The 17817-nt window shown below is 38.2% G+C and overlaps 1 protein-coding gene across 1 annotated transcript; it reads right to left on the bottom strand.

The window, feature by feature from the left end:
* Positions 1-876: 876 nt before the first annotated feature.
* On the bottom strand, positions 877-17331 carry DDX43 (DEAD-box helicase 43). Its single transcript, XM_069488379.1, has 16 exons — positions 17109-17331; positions 15307-15362; positions 13597-13726; positions 12312-12446; positions 10787-10868; positions 9611-9767; positions 9270-9388; positions 8442-8552; positions 7598-7739; positions 6729-6829; positions 4958-5045; positions 3815-3942; positions 3509-3618; positions 2541-2679; positions 1916-2003; positions 877-990 (listed from the first exon to the last, which is right to left on the bottom strand). The coding sequence occupies exons 1-16, from the start codon at positions 17329-17331 to the stop codon at positions 877-879; spliced, it is 1923 nt and encodes a 640-aa protein (XP_069344480.1).
* Between the last annotated feature and the right edge of the window lie 486 nt (positions 17332-17817).

Raw genomic sequence — 17817 nt, 5'->3', positions numbered from 1 at the left:
TAATTCTTCACTACAAGCTAAAAATTAGATCTTATATCTTAAACTTCCCAAGCATATTTATTAATGCCCCTTTTGGTTTACTTTATCATCTCTGTAAATCTTTGGTTATGATATAATTGTTGGTGTTCTATCTTTCATGGGTGGAATAGTCAAGCATTTCACCTGTTCACTGACATTTTTAAAGTTAGTTTTTTCAGCATGAGACTGCACAGGTCTAGATTTAGCCTTCAGAGTTCTGGCAGCTCACTCTTCCATCCTCAACCCCTCTAGCCCAGGGTAAATTTTGCTGAATTGCTGAATCATTGGGTTGGTAAATATGGACTTTTAATTATGGAAATGTTTTATTATGGAAAATTCTTTAATCATATACATAAAATAAAGCCTTATCCATAACCCAGCTTTGGGAACATTAAAAAATATTCTATCCAGCATTTCTATTGAGTTTGAAACAGGAGGTAAAGTTTCTTGTTTTAACTCAGTCCAGCATCCCAGTGGAAAATTTTTTGCTTTCAACACAGAAGATACCTTAAAGATGGTTCACATATTCTTCAACAGCTGTGTAATATACCAATGCATTATAGTCTATTCATCTAATCCCCTCACTATATTACCAAGTTATACCAATTTATGTCTACCAATTCCATTGTACTCTTAATGATCTTTCTGTATAACTTTAAAAAGTTTTTTAAGTCTATAGTGCTTCTAAAGATACATTCAGTACACTTTAGGTATTAGGTAAAAGTGACACCTAATAATTTGTTAGACTCCTGAAGATAGTGCTGATTGCAATAAATATTTACAAAGCCTGGTTTCAGACAGACATTTGAAAGTCCATTTGTTATTTAAGTGTTACCTGCAGCACTTTTCAATGAGACATTAATAAAACTTCTTGGGCCTGCCTTGAGTTCTTCCCATTTTTCTTTCCATTTGTTTTTTCAACTGATGGGCTTTGTACCTTTCTGACATTTCCTTAAGCGCCTCCGGGATGTTCTGAAATTAATAATGTTGTTAAGAGTCTGTTTTCTGTTCTACAATATCCTAAAATGCTTCCAAATCATTTCAGATAATCTGTACAACTTGTTACATGGCATCTTCCAAAAAGAAATTGTTTCTCTGCCTATTAAACTCTAAATCCATCTCAGGCCACAAAAAATTAAGCAAAATTAAAAACACCCATCATTACACTACTGCTTCCCAGTGCCCTTAACATGCCCTTATCTGCTATCACTTTCCACACATCCTTTTTCTCACCTCTGCACTTGAACATGTTCCCCCTCCTGGGACTTTTACCCCATCTTCTAACTCTCCCCACCTCCACCCCATTAGTTTCTTCCTCAGCAGAGCTTTCATTGCTGACCCATTAGATTAGGTTCCCCAATTATATGCTTCCAGAGCTCCTTATCTTTGTCATGTTATAGCCCTCATAACATTTAAAAACTCATTTATATCTGTCTTTCCTGATAGCTGGCAAACTCCAGTCCAGTACCCAGCATAAATGACTTCAAACACTGGAGAAGTCATGATAAGAGGTACATTACGGCCGGGCGCGGTGGCTCACGCCTGTAATCCTAGCACTCTGGGAGGCCGAGGCGGGTGGATTGCTCAAGGTCAGGAGTTCGAGACCAGCCTGAGCGAGACCCCGTCTCTACTAAAAATAGAAAGACATTATATGGACACCTAAAAATCTATATATAGAAAAAATTAGCCGGGCATAGTGGCGCATGCCTGTAGTCCCAGCTACTCGGGAGGCTGAGGCAGTAGGATCGCTTAAGCCCAGGAGTTTGAGGTTGCTGTGAGCTAAGCTGACGCCACGGCACTCACTCTAGCCTGGGCAACAAAGTGAGACTCTGTCTCAACAAAAAAAAAAAAAAAAAAAAAAAAAGAGGTACATTACTAATGAGTTACATATACTCACTTGATTTGCTCTTTGCAGTATATCGACCAATTCTGCTGCAATTCTCCAGTCGCTTCTTGTGATAAGAGTTATTGCAACACCTGTTCTCCTGTGTGTGGGGAGGGCAGAAACTCATGTAATTTCATTTATAATATGCATTCATGATTCAGTTAATATAGAATAAAACAGAAAATAAAAGCAGACAACTTTTTCACAAAAGCCCAAGTATATATTAAGATTTAGCATCATTCAAACAGATTTAGAATCTGAATCTACAGTTATTTAAACATCATAAGGGGGTATATGATATAGTACTGCTGATAAGGAGAAAAGGTCCTCTCAAACCCATGCCAATTGTGGGCAATCTGTCAACAATGTTCAGAGTAAGTGCTGAGTTCAGAGCTTAGTGCCATTATGAGACTAGAGATAGAACAAAGAGTAGAATCAGAACAGTTTTATGAAGTGAATCATGAGGGGATCTGGTTGAATCTGTAACAGGCCAAATGGACAGGGATAAAGTAAAGTAGTAAGGCAGATTCTGGGGAGGAGCAGAAATTTAGAGGTTCTCAGCAAGAAAACTCCCCTCTTTAGGGGAGTAATGACAATCCAGAATTGGCCTCTTTTGGGGTGGGCTATGCTTTCTTACCCTGCTCTTCCAGTCCGCCCTATTCTGTGAACATACTCCTCAATGTTCCTTGGAAAGTCATAGTTATATACGTGAGTAATATCGTGAACGTCCAGACCTCGGGATGCTAAGTCCGTGGCAATTAAGATTCTTACTTTTCCTAAAGAGTCAAGCCAAATAAATATTAATCGATTCCGGCATAAACCAACCCAAGACATAAAATGAAATGTGTATTTGCCCTTATTATTTAACCACATTATTACTTACATTAATAACCCTTACTTAGTGAATATGAAAAAGCCATTTTTCTTTAACTGCTGGCAAATTACAATACACAAATACCATGGTTCAGCAAACTGTCCCTAAGCTATGCCAGAAAGATACATGCTTTTCAGATAAATTAGATGTGTCTCCCTTTGCAAATTAGTATCTTGATATCTAGGTTTAAAAACTGCCTTTTTACAGTTTAGCTCGATAGTTCTTGGAGGCAGGTTTATATTTAGAGCTCTAAACAAGTATAGTTCTGTAATACAGAAGCTGAGGACAGACTTTAGAAATGGGTTCCATGAAAAGATGCGGTCGGGCACAGTGGCTCACGCCTGTAATCCTAGCACTCTGGGAGGCCAAGGCAGGCGGATCGTTTGAGCTTCAGGAGTTGGAGACCAGCCTGAGCAAGAGCAAGACTCCGTCTCTACTAAAAAAAATAGAAAGAAAATAGTTGGACAGCTAAAAATATATAAAAAAAATTAGCCAGGCATGGTGGCGCGTGCCTGTAGTCCCAGCTACTTGGGAGGCTGAGGCAGGAGGATTGCTTGAGCCCGGAAGCTTGAGGTTGCTGTGAGCTAGGCTGACGCCACGGCACTCACTCTAGCCTGGGCAACAAAGCCAGACTCTGTCTCAAAAAAGAAAAAGCAAAGATGTTATCACTCTGCCAAGCCCAGGCATTGGACTTATTTTAAACTGCAAAAATACTAATCATATAAAAGTACCCATTTTAAAATCTTGTAACGCCTTTTCTCTGTCTCTCTGTTCCCTGTTGCCGTGTAACGATTCCACTGATATATGTCGGAGAATCAGGTCACTTGATAAATGATCCGCACTGAAGGAAAAGACAAAGTCAACATTCTTACATGCTCACTCTATTACCACCATCAATTCACCACTTTTACTTCTATTACCAAAAGTCTGTACTAACAAAGTAGCACCTATCCCTCCCATTTGAAATAAGTATACAAATGGAAGTAATTCCAATCCATTTGACTAATTACAATGGAAGTGCAAGAAAAAATACTTACACAGCCTTTCGGCAAACAAAGACAATGACTTTGTCATCAGGTGACAAATGCTCTAGAAAAGTTTGGATATGACTTCGTTTTTCCTCTTCTGTTGTTACAATCACACTTTGTGTTACAGAGCTCACAGCCTAAAAGATTGAAAAGAACATAGTACATCAACATTGAGGGGGACACCCCATATATCAGCTCAAAAATACATCTTATTTCTATCATTGGTTAATATTTTAATAATCTAAGAGAAATGCAGCAATCCTAGCAAAATTACTGTGTTTCTACTCAAGATGTATAGCTTAGCCTTTCACTGTCATCATTCATTCACCCATAAGTTGGGAATACTTGAATGCTTGGCGGAGTGTGCTGAAAGCAACTGGTTGCCATTCTAGGAAAAGAACATATCCATGAGGTGAGGCCAAGCTAACAAAGTCTATCATCCTGAATTTGGGGTATTGCCCTTACACAAGAATCTCAATGAGTATTCTGACAATATAATACAAAATCTCAATACTATTGGCACCATTCTTTGGTCCACAAAGAGATTAACAATCATTTTATAAAATAAGTTTTATTTGATTAGCATTTGTAATCTCTATGAAATAGATGATGACCCAATTTTACTTATTAATGATTAAGTAGAAGGCCTGAGGGCACAGTGGTACCTGACTGTAATCCCAGCTACTGGGGAGGCTGAGGCAGGAAGATCACCTGAGGTCAGGAATTCAAAGCTATAGTACACTGTGATTGCCTGTGAATCGCCACTGCTCTTTAGCTTGGGCAACATAGAGATCCCATCTCTAACTTAAATAACAAAAAAGCCAACAGAACTTTATATTGGAGGGGTCCGACTAACAATATATGAACCCAACAATCAATCTCAATTTCATAAAAATGGAACAGGCTCACATTTATGCACGTATGTAGATGAGTGTTTAGACCCTGATTCTATCAAGTTTAACAGATTATTGAAATTTTAAATTTGAGAAATTAGTACTACAGTTATATTAATCTTAGAAATACTGAAATATTTATGGATAGTTATGTGCACCTGGGATTTGCTCTAAAATTGGGCAGATGCTATGCCAAAATTACCTATATTTAAAATTTCTATAAGAAATGCATAAAATAGTAATAAAAAGCAAAGCTTACTACAAGATCCAATGTTCCCACATAGACAATCATTGGTGTTTTCAAATATGACTGTGCGAGTCGCCTAACAGCACATGGCCAAGTTGCACTAGAAATAGAAGACACAAACATTAAAGATTTATTGTAAATTAACATTACTATGTTTCCTTGAGTATGCCATGAATCAAGTTATTCATAAAAGACAAATTTAGGTACTTTCTCTTTTCAATAAGGCAGATTCAACAGTTAAGATTCCCTAGGCCGGGCGCGGTGGCTCATGCCTGTAATCCTAGCACTCTGGGAGGCTGAGGTGGGCGGATCGTTTGAGCTCAGGAGTTCGAGACCAGCCTGAGCAAGAGCGAGACCCCATCTCTACTAAAAATAGAAAGAAATTATATGGACAGCTAAAAATATATATAGAAAAAATTAGCCGGGCATGGTGGTGCATGCCTGTAGTCCCAGCTACTCGGGAGGCTGAGACAGGAGGATCGCTTGAGCTCAGGAGTTTGAGGTTGCTGTGAGCTAGGCTGACGCCATGGCACTCACTCTAGCCTGGGCAACAGAGTGAGACTCTGTCTCAAAAAAAAAAAAAAAAAAAAAGATTCCCTAAAAATTACTCAATAGTAAAGCTACTAGATGAAAAATTTAATAGGTTTAATAGGTTTTTGTAAACCAAAGGTGAAGACCTATATCCCTTCAACAAAATTCTAGCCTAGAAAAAGGTAAATGGAATTACTGTTACTTTAGTTCTCTCGGCCCTTACAAAAAACAAAAAAAATCCAAAAAGTTCTTCTGAGTGTCAGTAGGCAAAACTGAGTGCTTATGCCAAATAAATCTCTTTAAATATACTGATCAAAGCATATACAGGCTGGGCGTGGTGGCTCATGCCTGTAATCCTAGCACTCTGGGAGGCCGAGTCGGGTGGATCGCCTGAGGTCAGGAGTTCGGGACCAGCCTGAGCAAGAGCGAGACCCCGTCTCTACTAAAAATAGAAAGAAATTATCTGGCCAACTAAAATATATATATAAAAAAAAAAATTAGCCGGGCATGGTGGCGCATGCCTGTAGTCCCAGTAGTCCCAGCTACTCGGGAGGCTGAGGCAGGAGGATCGCTTAAGCCCAGGAGTTTGAGGTTGCTGTGAGCTAGGCTGATGCCACGGCACTCACTCTAGCCCAGGCCACAGAGTGAGACTCTGTCTCAAAAAAAAAAAAAAAAAAAAAAGCATATACAAATTTTAACATTTCTTCAACCACTTATAAAATAATGAAAGTTACCACTTTTTATGCCTTCACAGTAATTACAATGAAATCCAACTTCGCTTTTCTTGAAATGGTAAGATTTGTAAGAAACAAATAGGGGAAACTTAGTATATTTCCTCAATTACATACTATTATTAATGACAAAGGATATAAAGAGAGGAGAAATTAGTCTTTATAGATCACTCTGGATTCAAACAATCATTGCTTTCTCAGTTTTATCTTGGGAGAAAGTATTCATTAATCAAATGTCTATTTCCATGGACAGGTAGGTGATCCTTTATTCAAATGTGAGACTTTTGAATAAGTTAATGTTTTTTATAGAAATCTCCATCTATAAGTTAGGAAACCCAATAGTCATGAATACAGTAGTCTGTTACAGCTATGCTTAGTTGCTAAACTAAGTAATGACATATTTGACCTAAAGACCTCAAAAAATACTTTCAATGAATGCCCTAAAATAGTTTGGAAATCAAACAGAATGGGATTCAATTCCACTACTTTCTGTTTTACACGGTAATTAGGCATATACCTACCTTGTCATAATAGTCTGCCTATCTGGGCGCACATCTAACAAAATCTTCATAATCTGGGGTTCAAATCCCATATCAAGCATCTTGTCTGCTTCATCTAAAACCTACATTAACGATGAAGAACGTGGCTAGATTAGTTATTGGAGGCAGCCAGAATGTATGCTTTGTTTAGGAATAGAACACTTAGCATTTTCTCATTTGCCTTATTACCCACTTCATTATTTTAATTTCTTCATAGTGGTCAAAATAACTAAGTCATCTTTAGTTATAAGTATTATAGACTGGTTTTGGTTGGCTTTCCAATGGGTTCTAAATCTATTTAATGAAAAAAATTTATATCTAAAATATCCCAAGATGGCCCCTTTTGTTACAGAGGGATTTGTTCACCATTCTGTGGCAAACATATCTTGCACTTACTCTGTAAACCTATTTTGCCCCTCCTCAATAAATTTCATTCCATGCTTGTCTTTTAAAAAAAAAAATCCAAGTAGATTAATTTGTTTGTACTTATCTGCATTTTCATAGATAAAATAAACATGCATATAATTTAAATATAATTATTTTAAATATCTTTAACATGCCAAAGGGAATTGGAAATCTTCCTAGAACCTAAAGCCATTATGAAATAAATCTTACACCATTCAAAAAATATTTTAATAAAAGTTCATGAGCCAGGTATGGTGGCATGAACATGTAGTCTCAGCTACTTGAGAGGCTGAGGCAGGATCACCTGAGCCCAAGAGTTTGAGGCTGCAGTGAGCTATGATTATGCCACTACACTCCATCCTGGGCAACAGAGCAAGACCCTGTCTCAAAAAATAAGGTCAGTTCCTCTTCTTCCTAGCATCCCAAAGCCCTCCTCCCATGATTACCAGATAGGTTACGCTCTTCAAATTGACAAAGTTATTCATTTGCAGATCATTCAACCTTCCAGGTGTTGCAATGACGATATCTACACCTTTTCTAAGATCTTCAATTTGTCGGTCTCTATCTCCACCACCGTATACACAAACACTTAAAAAAAAATCCAGAGGTTCATGTTCAGGCAAAGAATATCTCTTCACAACTCAAAATCTCAACCTACATAGGCATTTTGGGTATAAAATAAGTTAAAAAAAAAAAATAAGAGGCCAGGCTTGGTGGCTCACGCTTGTAATCCTATCACTCTGGGAGGCCAGGCAGGTAGATTGTTTGAGCTCAGGAGTTGGAGACCAGCCTGAGCAAGAGCAAGACCCCATCTCTACTAAAAATAGAAAGAAATTATATGGACAACTAAAAATATATATAAAAAAAATTAGCCAGGCGTGGTGACACATGCCTGTAGTCCCAGCTACTCGGGAGGCTGAGGCAGGAGGATTGCTTGAGCCCAGGAGTTTGAGGTTGCTGTGAGCTAGGCTGATGCCATGGCACTCTAGCCCGGGCAACAGAGTGAGACTCTGTCTCAAACAAAAAAAAAAAAAAAAAAAAGAGGTATAAAAATAAAAGAGTGTCATACCTTTAATGGAATCTGCCCCTTTCTAAGAACTATGCACACCCAACCTACGTGGTGTGTCCTAAAGAACCATGCCTGTACCATTACTTGTTACTACTGTCCAGGCTATAATTAAATCAGGGGCTAATTCCTATCCCTCTAAATGTATGAAAAATAATGGGAAAAGATAACATAACCGATTAATATATAATAGTAGTGAAGGAATGGCCAAAAATAATACTTACCTCTTAAGTCCTTTATATGAATATTTTGAACATTCAGATTCCACTTGAATAGCTAATTCACGAGTGGGTGTGAGAACTAACATACCGGGTCTGCCCCTTTTTCCTCTAACTCTTTGGAGAGAAAACAGATTAGCATTAGATTACCTGTCTCAGATGCATGGTACATTCATTCAGTGGTTTCAAGATTTATACCAAGGAGTATTGAAGTCAGACATAGTCACAGACATATTTATACCTTTTCTGAGAAGGTGTATGATTAAAAGTTCCCATGGTATACTACAGACTTTTGTTTACTAATTATCATCCACACACCTAACAAAATTGCTGATACTATGTAGAAATGCCAAAATACTTCCCTGTAAGAACATTTATTTTCAAAGAGTTAAGATTATTTTACTTAGTTTAGTGATAAGTTTTTATAAACTTTTTCTGATTACAAATTCAATACACATTTACCAAAAAGTAGGGAAATTAAAAAATCCACACACAAAACCCTACTTTCCAATACCAACCATGCCATTTACCATGGTCTTTTCACTAACATTTAAAATGCCAAACATTTTCTTACCAGAGAACATAATTTAAAGCAGTTTGTTTCAAATGTTGTCATTATTAAGACTTTTAGTAGATACCACCTATTACCTCCTAAAAATGTTTTGCCAATTTATAATTTCAGCAGTACAGTGTAACTATCTACTTCCTTACATCCTCTCAGAAGCTAGGCATTACCTTTTGAACAATGCAACAGATAAAAGAAACTGTAATTACACTTTTGGTGTCCCTATCTGTTAAATCCCCATAAGAGAACCCAGCCATAGGAATTCTTACTTTGGTTGACCGTCTAGATGAATAAATCCAGGCATTAAATAGGACAACGTCTTTCCTGTTCCTGTTTGGGCTATTCCTATAAGGTCTATTCCTTGTAGAACTATTGGCCACGATTGTGACTGAAACAAATTATAAACATTAAAACAAAAATTATCTTTTTGCCAACAGTTCCTCCTCTCCCCGCTCCAATCTTTCAGCAAAGATTTCTTGAGTGCTAGGTGGGTGGTGCTGGGAGAACCTATTAAGAGTTCCTCCCTGGTAATTTAACTTCTCACAATCAGATAACACTGTTTTGGGGGGAAACAACATTCAGAGAAAAATTAGAATTATGGAAAGCATACCTGAATAGGTGTTGGCTTTTGAAAACCTGCCTTTTTAATGATTTCTAAAATTTCAGGGTAACATTGAAAAGCATCAGCAAATGTGCAGGTAGGATTAGGGATTGGTCGTTTTTCACCATCTTTCAAATCATCACACATTATATTAAAATTTTCCTTTCTTTAAAGAAAAAATAAAACAAAGATTAGTGGCTTTGGTCACTGTACTCCCCAAGAATGAAATTTTCCAAAATCAGTTCAGGTCCTATCTAGAAATTCAGCTGTAACTGATAAAACAGTAACTAACTGTAAGGTAGCTATGGTAAAATGTACTGAGAATAGCTGCAGGGGGGAGGAGGAAAAATCTGATTATATGCATCAGTGGGCCAATGACTGTCTCATGGATCAAAAATTACAAGGAGTAAAGCCTGAAAATAATAAGCTTCATAATTCAAAACCAGATTTGGCAAACACTCGAGGGCCTACACAATTTCCCATACATTTCCTTCATTAATCCACAATCCTGTGAAGCAGGAATCATTCTCATTTGACAAGTGATCATACGATTAGTTATTTGCCCTGGGTCTGAGCCTCATCTTGACCCCCTTTCTGCTATTCTGCACAATCTTAGTTTTCTATCAGACTTTAATAGTAAAAACAGTTGCCATTAAAACATTCCAATTTCAGGCACTCTAGCCCCGGTGACACAATGAGACTGTCTCAGGAAAAAAAAAAAAAAGAGGAAAAGTTGAATGTATCTTGGATAGACCTCTAAGTAAAACATTCTAATTTCAGATAAAGATAGAAGAGTGTCAGAAGTTACTCTAATACAGGTATCAGATCAATTTCTTTTTCAATTCTCATGTATTAGAGAAGCAATTCTCTAAAACTGCAGGTACTAGCCACATAAGGCTAAATTTAGAAATATAAATATTCAGTTGCTCAGTTATAATAGCCATATTTTTTAGGTGCTCAATAGCTGCATATGGCTACTCCATTAGACACAGATACAGACCATTTTTCATCATTGCAGAAAATTTTACTCAATAGCAATGCTCTAATATATATCATGTAGGATGCAACCCTTTTTTCCTTTGAATATGGAAAGTGCAATACCCAAATGCAATCATTTTACATCTTTGCCTAGAATACTAATAACTATACAAAAACTCAATTCAGCAAGGTAATAAAGCTACCCACCTCCAATTGTCTACTTCCACCTGTGTCATCGAGCTTGTTGCTGTTGACTCTTTGTAAAAGTTTTTCTCAATTGGAGGTAAGTCTGGGACCAAGACAGAATCCATTTTTTGATGAAAATCTATGTTTACATTTCATTAACACTTACAGTCAAAGCTACAGAAATCAAACTAAAATATGTTTACCATGAATATACAGTTTTAGACAATTTTATTCTTTGCCAGCCAGGCTTTATGCCAATCTGAATGATCTCCCTTTTTGGCTTGTGTTTCAATTACATTTTTCACCCAAGAGAGGGATCTCTTAATATTCAAGTTTAGAGTAAAAGAAAACATGTCTTACAAACATAAAAGCACCATAATTGATGAATCTGCTATCAACCATAGTACTTGATTTTTATCTTTTATTTCAAAGTTCATCCCATCACTTTTCTTTTTTATGTTTTTTTTTTAGCCAGTCAAATTTAGCAATAGGGGGTTGAATGCCCATCCCATAACTTTTTAGGAGTTTAATTTATATCCTTGGTCTACTCTTTGAAGCTATGTTTCTTTTTAAGAGACAGCTCTGTCACCTAGGCTGGAGTGCAGTGTCATGATCATAGCTTACATTATATCCATGAACTCTTGGGCTCAGGTGACCTTCCCCCCTTTTCCTCTCAATGTGCTAGGATTATAGGGGTGAGTCATTGCGCTCAGCCCTTTGAAGCTACATTTCTTAAATGCCTATCGTAGCTGTTCCAAACTTGAAATCCTTTCCCTGGTCCTCCATCCCAAACCTCCAACACATATATTATCAAGGCAGCACGGAAACTTGACATGGAGAGATGCTAGCCAACCCAGTGCCCTTAATCACTGTTAATATTTTGCTCACATTAGTGCATTGGCTTTTTAATTTTAAAAATAAAAGATGCTGTATTCCTGCCCCATTCTGATAGACAAGGTCAGTGCTTGAATTTATCTTGAAATGTTTTCCCCCATGTATAATGTTCTAAGTGAGAAATTTCATTTAAAATGCAAATAAATATTCTTATGCTAAGTCTGACAAAAAAAATTAAAGACAAAGAAAGATTATAAAATTTTAAAAATAAATGAAATGCAAACCAAAAGTGGCCTGTCTCAAAAACTGTTGTGCTTCTTGTGATTTAATAATTTATGTTTATTCCCTTTATGTTTTCCCCTTGGGCCTGCCTGATTTATTAACCTATCAACCTTTTGCAGCGAGTTACCTCAAATAACACAAAGTATAAATAAATATATTTAATCTTCCACTTACAGTATAAATCACAGCAGGTAACTGTCATGACCTAGGGAATCACATCATTTTAAATTACTATTTTTCATGTAGATTTCATTACTAAAAATAAGGCACAGACTTTTTACAGAGGATAAAAACTGCAGTTTCTAGCTGGTCTAGGTAGGATGTAAAAAAAAAAAAACCCCCAAAAAAAATAAATCCAAAAAGAAAAAAAAAAAAACAAAACTGCAGTTCTAAGAAATAATACATGTAAATGTTAGCATGCAGCACTGACCTGCCCACTTTTTTTTTTCCCATTTCAAACCTTCCTGTCTAATTTGATCCCAATCTATCAAAGGCCGATCTTCTGCAGCAACATTGTCATCTGTGCCTCGACCTCTTCCAACAGAAGGTTGGAAGGCAACAATATCTGTTGAAAGTATTTTACTGGATTAGTTTTCTATCGTTTTCTAATAACCAGATAATGCTTGAAATATAAAATTTAGGGTTTCCAAACCCAAGTGCCCATCAATACATGAGTGAATTAATAAAATGTGGTATATGTATACCATGGAATACTACTTAACTACAAAAGACAATGGTGAGCTAGCAGCTCTTATATCATCCTGGTTAGAGCTTGAGCCCATCCTTCACCGTGAAGTACCACAAAGATGGAAAAACAAGCACCACATGCACTCACCATCAAATTGGTACTAACTGACCAACACTAAGGTGCTCACACGGTAGCAATACTCACTGGGTACCAGATGGGGTAAACCCACATCTAATGGAAGCAGAGCCCACTGTATGGGGGAAGGACACGCTTGTAGCCCTGGCTTGGGCAAGGCAAACACACTACATGTAACCAAAATGTCTGTACCCCTAATCTGAATTTTAAAAAATATATTTTGTTTAAAAAAATATTTGGGGTTCCATACTACAGTATGATATTTAACAACTTATGAAAAATTTAATTTATTGGAGAGGGGAAGGAAAATGGCATGAGTCTAGTGTGTGCTAAAATACTGTCATACATATTACTTAATCCTTACAATAGTCCTGTGATGCAGATACCCCGGCTTAACAGATAAACAAATGGGGCCCTTGAGGTTTTTTCCCAAGAAACACTAAGGGACAATGCTGCCATCTAAACCCACATCTTCCTGTTCTACTTCCATGTTGCTTCTAGATATGGTTCAATGGCTTTTCTCTTCTAGATATATCTGAGATTTTTAAAATGCCAAACACCTAAGCAGTTTTCAAAGTCAGTCATGGATCTGGGGATGAGTCAGAAGCCCAGGATCAATCTTTACCATTAATATTAAAGTGGGTACATATTAAAAGGTTATTTCATTTTTACTCACCTGTGGCTCAAAGTAAAACTGGTAAGCTTAACCAGAGATCAAGTAGTTTTAATTTGAGGAAAAATGTATTCTGGAATTTCATAGAAAAGATTTATAAGACTAGATTTATGGCAATCGAATGCTTTCTATAATGTAAGGAAATCAGGTATAATGGCTTATAATATGGAAGGAAATTTAAAAAATTTTAAAGGGCTTCATTGGGCAAACATTACTTACCAATTTTGCGTTCTGAATAATAATTTTCTTCTTGTTTCTTAACAAAATTATCTATCACTGCTTTTGCTTTTGTTTGCATCGCTGTAGTACCAAATATTTTCACTAATGATTCTGGATATCCTTTTATTATCTAGATACAAGGGGGAAAATGTGAGACTTAAGTCCCCTCACTCCCCCCCAACAATCACTCAGACTTCAAAAAGTATAAAAGTATAAAGTAAATATAGTATTGTTATCAACCAATGTCTAAATTTCTAATTTGGAGATGCTACTTATATCCACTCTGGGATTGATCTCCTGTTTGGATGGGGGAGGAGGACAATCTGTAAATTAAAAAACTGACAGCTAGGGAATAAATTCAGCAAATAGCATAGAGGGGAAAATTAAGGCATTAATCTGACAGGTGATACTGTGGGTCTGAGTTCTCCCACCTATAAAATGATGATATTTGTTTAGCTAATCTCACCAAATTGTATAGCTTACATGGATTAACCTATATGCCAGATAGCTAAGAGTTTATTGAACTGTCTGGCACTTATATAAATTTTTAACTTGATAAATTCTGTACTTACACATGTATACTGTTACGGAGTGATGTTTACAGGGCTGACATGTCATTTTGTGGATAGAATCTACAAGTAACACCTTTAAGCACGCATAATTTCAGATACCCTCATTGATTGAATATTTTTATGAAGAGATGGCTCTGATAGCAGAGTGCCAGGAAATGGGTGGAATACTCAAGAGGGAGTAGGGGAGGAGACTGGACAGTCAACAGGCCAGATCAAGACAACCATGCTAAGGAGTATGGCCTTAAGGGCTTGAGATACTATGAAAGGTTTTTATGCAGCAAATGGACATGAACACATAAATTTGTGTTTTAAAAAGACTGTTCTGGACCAGGCTCGGTGGCTCCCACCTATAATCCTAGCACTCTGGGAGGCCAAGACAGGAGGATCACTTGAGCTCAGGAGTTTGAGACTAGCCTGAGCAAAAGCAAGACCCTGTCTCTACCAAAAATAGAAAAATTAGCCAGGTGTGGTGGCATGTGCCTGTAGTCCCAGCTACTTGGGAGCTGAGACAGGAGGACCACTTAAGCCCAGGAGTTTGAGGCTACAGTTAGCTACAATGACACTGCTGTACTCTAGCAGTGAGTGACAGAGACTCTGTCTCAAAAAAAAAAAAAAAAAAAAAAAAAAGAAAGACAAAGAGATTGCTCTGACCACACTGGAGAATAGTTAGAGGGCACTGGAATGTAATGCAAATGATGGCATTTCCATCCAGAAGTATAGGAAATACATAAGACTCTGTAGTGGATGAGGATAAGGAGAAGGAAGTACCACAACAGATAATCTGAGATTTCTGGCTTGAGAACTCAGTCAATGATGCTGCCATTCGCTAAAATTGGGAACACAGGATCTTGTAAAGGTTTGAGAAAAGGGGCTCTGGAAGGGAGCATTTGGGGCATGATAAATAGTCCAAAGACTTCATTGTTACTTTGAGATTGTAAAGATTTTTACATCCAAGAGTCACAAAACCTACACCTGGAACCAACTACAGCTCAGGTGGGTTTTTGAGAATAGCAGTTTGAAGAGCTTTGGCAACTTATTTAATTTACCACAGGATGTTAATAACTGAGCAGAAATTAGAATAGGTGCTTCCTTAGGAATGAACTATGTTCTTTTAGGGCTTCAGAACACAATGACTTACCTGTATCTTGGTACTTGTTGTTCTCTGGATATCTTTTATATGTGACCCACCACGACCTGTTTTTAAAAATAAAGGAATGTATGATTGTAAGTTGGAATCAGTTAACAGGGATTTACCTATTTTCCTCAAAGAACCTTCTCTAGTTCCTCCCCCAAATCATTCAAAGTCTCCTGGGGTCCAATAATTACTTTGCTTGGAATGAGGGAAGAGATTTCTATTCCAAATTTTGGTGGGTATTCGGAGGCTCCTTTCCCAGAGAGAACTGTAGGTAAAGGATTCTCTATCAGCTCACACAAAAATTGGATTGAAAGTGCTGGAGAGGATATGGAGAAATGGGAAACTTTTCACATTGCAAAGGACTTGAATAGAAATTTTTCCAATGACATACAAATGTCCAACAGGTATAAGGTGTTCAGTATCACCAATCAGGTAAATGCAAATCAAAATCATAAAGAGATACCACCTCACACTTGTTAGGATGGCCATTATCAAAACCAGAAAAACAACTAGTGTTGGTGAGGATGAGGAGAAAATAGAACTCTTGTGCACTGTTGGTGAGATTGCAAAATGGTACTGTCATTATGGAACAGTATGAAGTTTCCTCAAAGAAATTAAAAATTGAACTATCAGATGATCCAGCAATCCCACTCCAGGGTATACATGTAAAAGAACACAAATAGATATCTGCACTCCCATGGTCATAGCAGCACTATTCAATAATCAAAATGTAGAAGTAACCCATGTGTCCATCAGCTGATAAATGGATAAACAGTCAGGTATATACATAACAATGAATATCATGCCTTAGAGAAAATCCCATCCCTTGCTATAAGATGGATTAACCTGGAGGACATTATGCTAAGTGAAATAAGCCAATCACAGAACAATTACTGCATGACTCTACTTATACAGGCAAGCTAAGAAACAAATGGTGGTTTCCTGGAATAGGGGCAGTAGGAATCAGGGAGTTGTTGAATAGTTTTTTGTTTGTTTGTTTTGAGACAGAGTCTCATTTTGTTGCCCGGGCTAGAGTGCCGTGGCGTCGGCCTAGCTCACAGCAACCTCAAACTCCTGGGCTCAAGCAATCCTTTTGCCTCAGCTTCCCAAGTAGCTGGCACTACCAGTTATGCACCACCATGCCCGGCTAATTTTTTATGTATATATTTAGTTGTCCAGCTAATTTCTTTCTATTTTTTAGTAGAGACGGGGTCACACTCTTGCTCAGGCTGGTTTCGAACTCCTGGGCTCAAATGATCCGCCCGCCTCCCCTCCCAGAGTGCTAGGATTACAGGTGTGAGCCACCACGCCCGGCCCACGAATCGATTTTTAAGACTGAAGAGGTACCAAAAAAAAAAAAAAAAAAAAAATCCTGTTTGTCAGCAGATAAATTATATGTAAAGTTAAAGAAACTAAAAGCAAGATATGGCTGATGCTCTGCGCAAATCTACAGTATCCTACACGTTTCCTTTGATTAATGGCTTTAAGTGGTGCTCATAGAAACAGACCAAATTCAACAGTTTCTCATTTTGGGGTAAGCTGTCAAAAGCCCTGATCTTTTAAGCGTTCCTCTTCATCCCTAAGATTTCATAAATTTTCTAGAAATCTCCCCAAAACGTTGTCTCCGTAAAAGATGAATTATACGACACTATTCTAGCACCAGAAGGTCTTAGAAACAGCTCAGGGAGACCTGAATCAACTGATTGGAGGCGAATGGGAAGGGAGCGCCCTTGCTCAGGCTCCGCCACCGACCCCACTCACGATCCTTCCCCGCCCCTGCCCACCACATCCATTCTTTTGCTCACCGATCACCAGGCCGACGAAGTGGTTTTTCAGGCCAAAACAAAGAGGTGGATCCGGGAGACCAGCGTCTCTCCTGCCGCCACCTCTGCCGCCCCTACTAGACTCCGGACCTGTGCGATTCGCTTCCACCGCTGGCCTCCTCTCTGGAGCGCGCGACGCTGTAGAGCTTCGCCGGGAAGCAACGACCCAACTGGAGGCGTTGGTTCCTGTTTTTTGCCCAGACATGATTCTAAGAACAGGTGCGTCCGACGTCGTTCCAATCCGCTCCCCGGTACTCTCACGCGCGGTTGCAAGACTACTGTGCCTGGGCAGCCTTGCAGCCGCTACTTAAGGAGCCCGCACGAGGCTCACCCCGCCTCTGCTTCCGCCCCACCCGGCTCTTGCCACACAGACATTGGTCGGTGAGCGTTGTGGGCAGGCCCTTCCCGGTTTAGCCAATGCATTCTCTTAATCGTGGAAGTGTGCCTTAAACTGATCAATGCGCCTGATTTTATTTTCCTTTTCGGGCTTGTGATTTCTCCCAAGTCCCACTTTGCGCCTCGCCCTGCTAGACACCCACGCAAGGTACCCGCATCTCAGTGCCACAGAAACGTTTTTAACTGTGACTCGAATACAAGTCACTTTTACAACATGACCCAATTTCACACATAAAAAACTTGAAACAGAAGGTTGACAAAACATTTACCCTTGCTACGTTAGCGGCGTTTTAAT

The sequence above is a fragment of the Eulemur rufifrons genome, chromosome 15 (assembly GCF_041146395.1).
Source record: "Eulemur rufifrons isolate Redbay chromosome 15, OSU_ERuf_1, whole genome shotgun sequence".
Taxonomy (NCBI): domain Eukaryota; kingdom Metazoa; phylum Chordata; class Mammalia; order Primates; family Lemuridae; genus Eulemur; species Eulemur rufifrons.
Note: the sequence above shows the minus strand (reverse complement) of the source record. Positions and strands in the feature narration are given on the sequence as shown.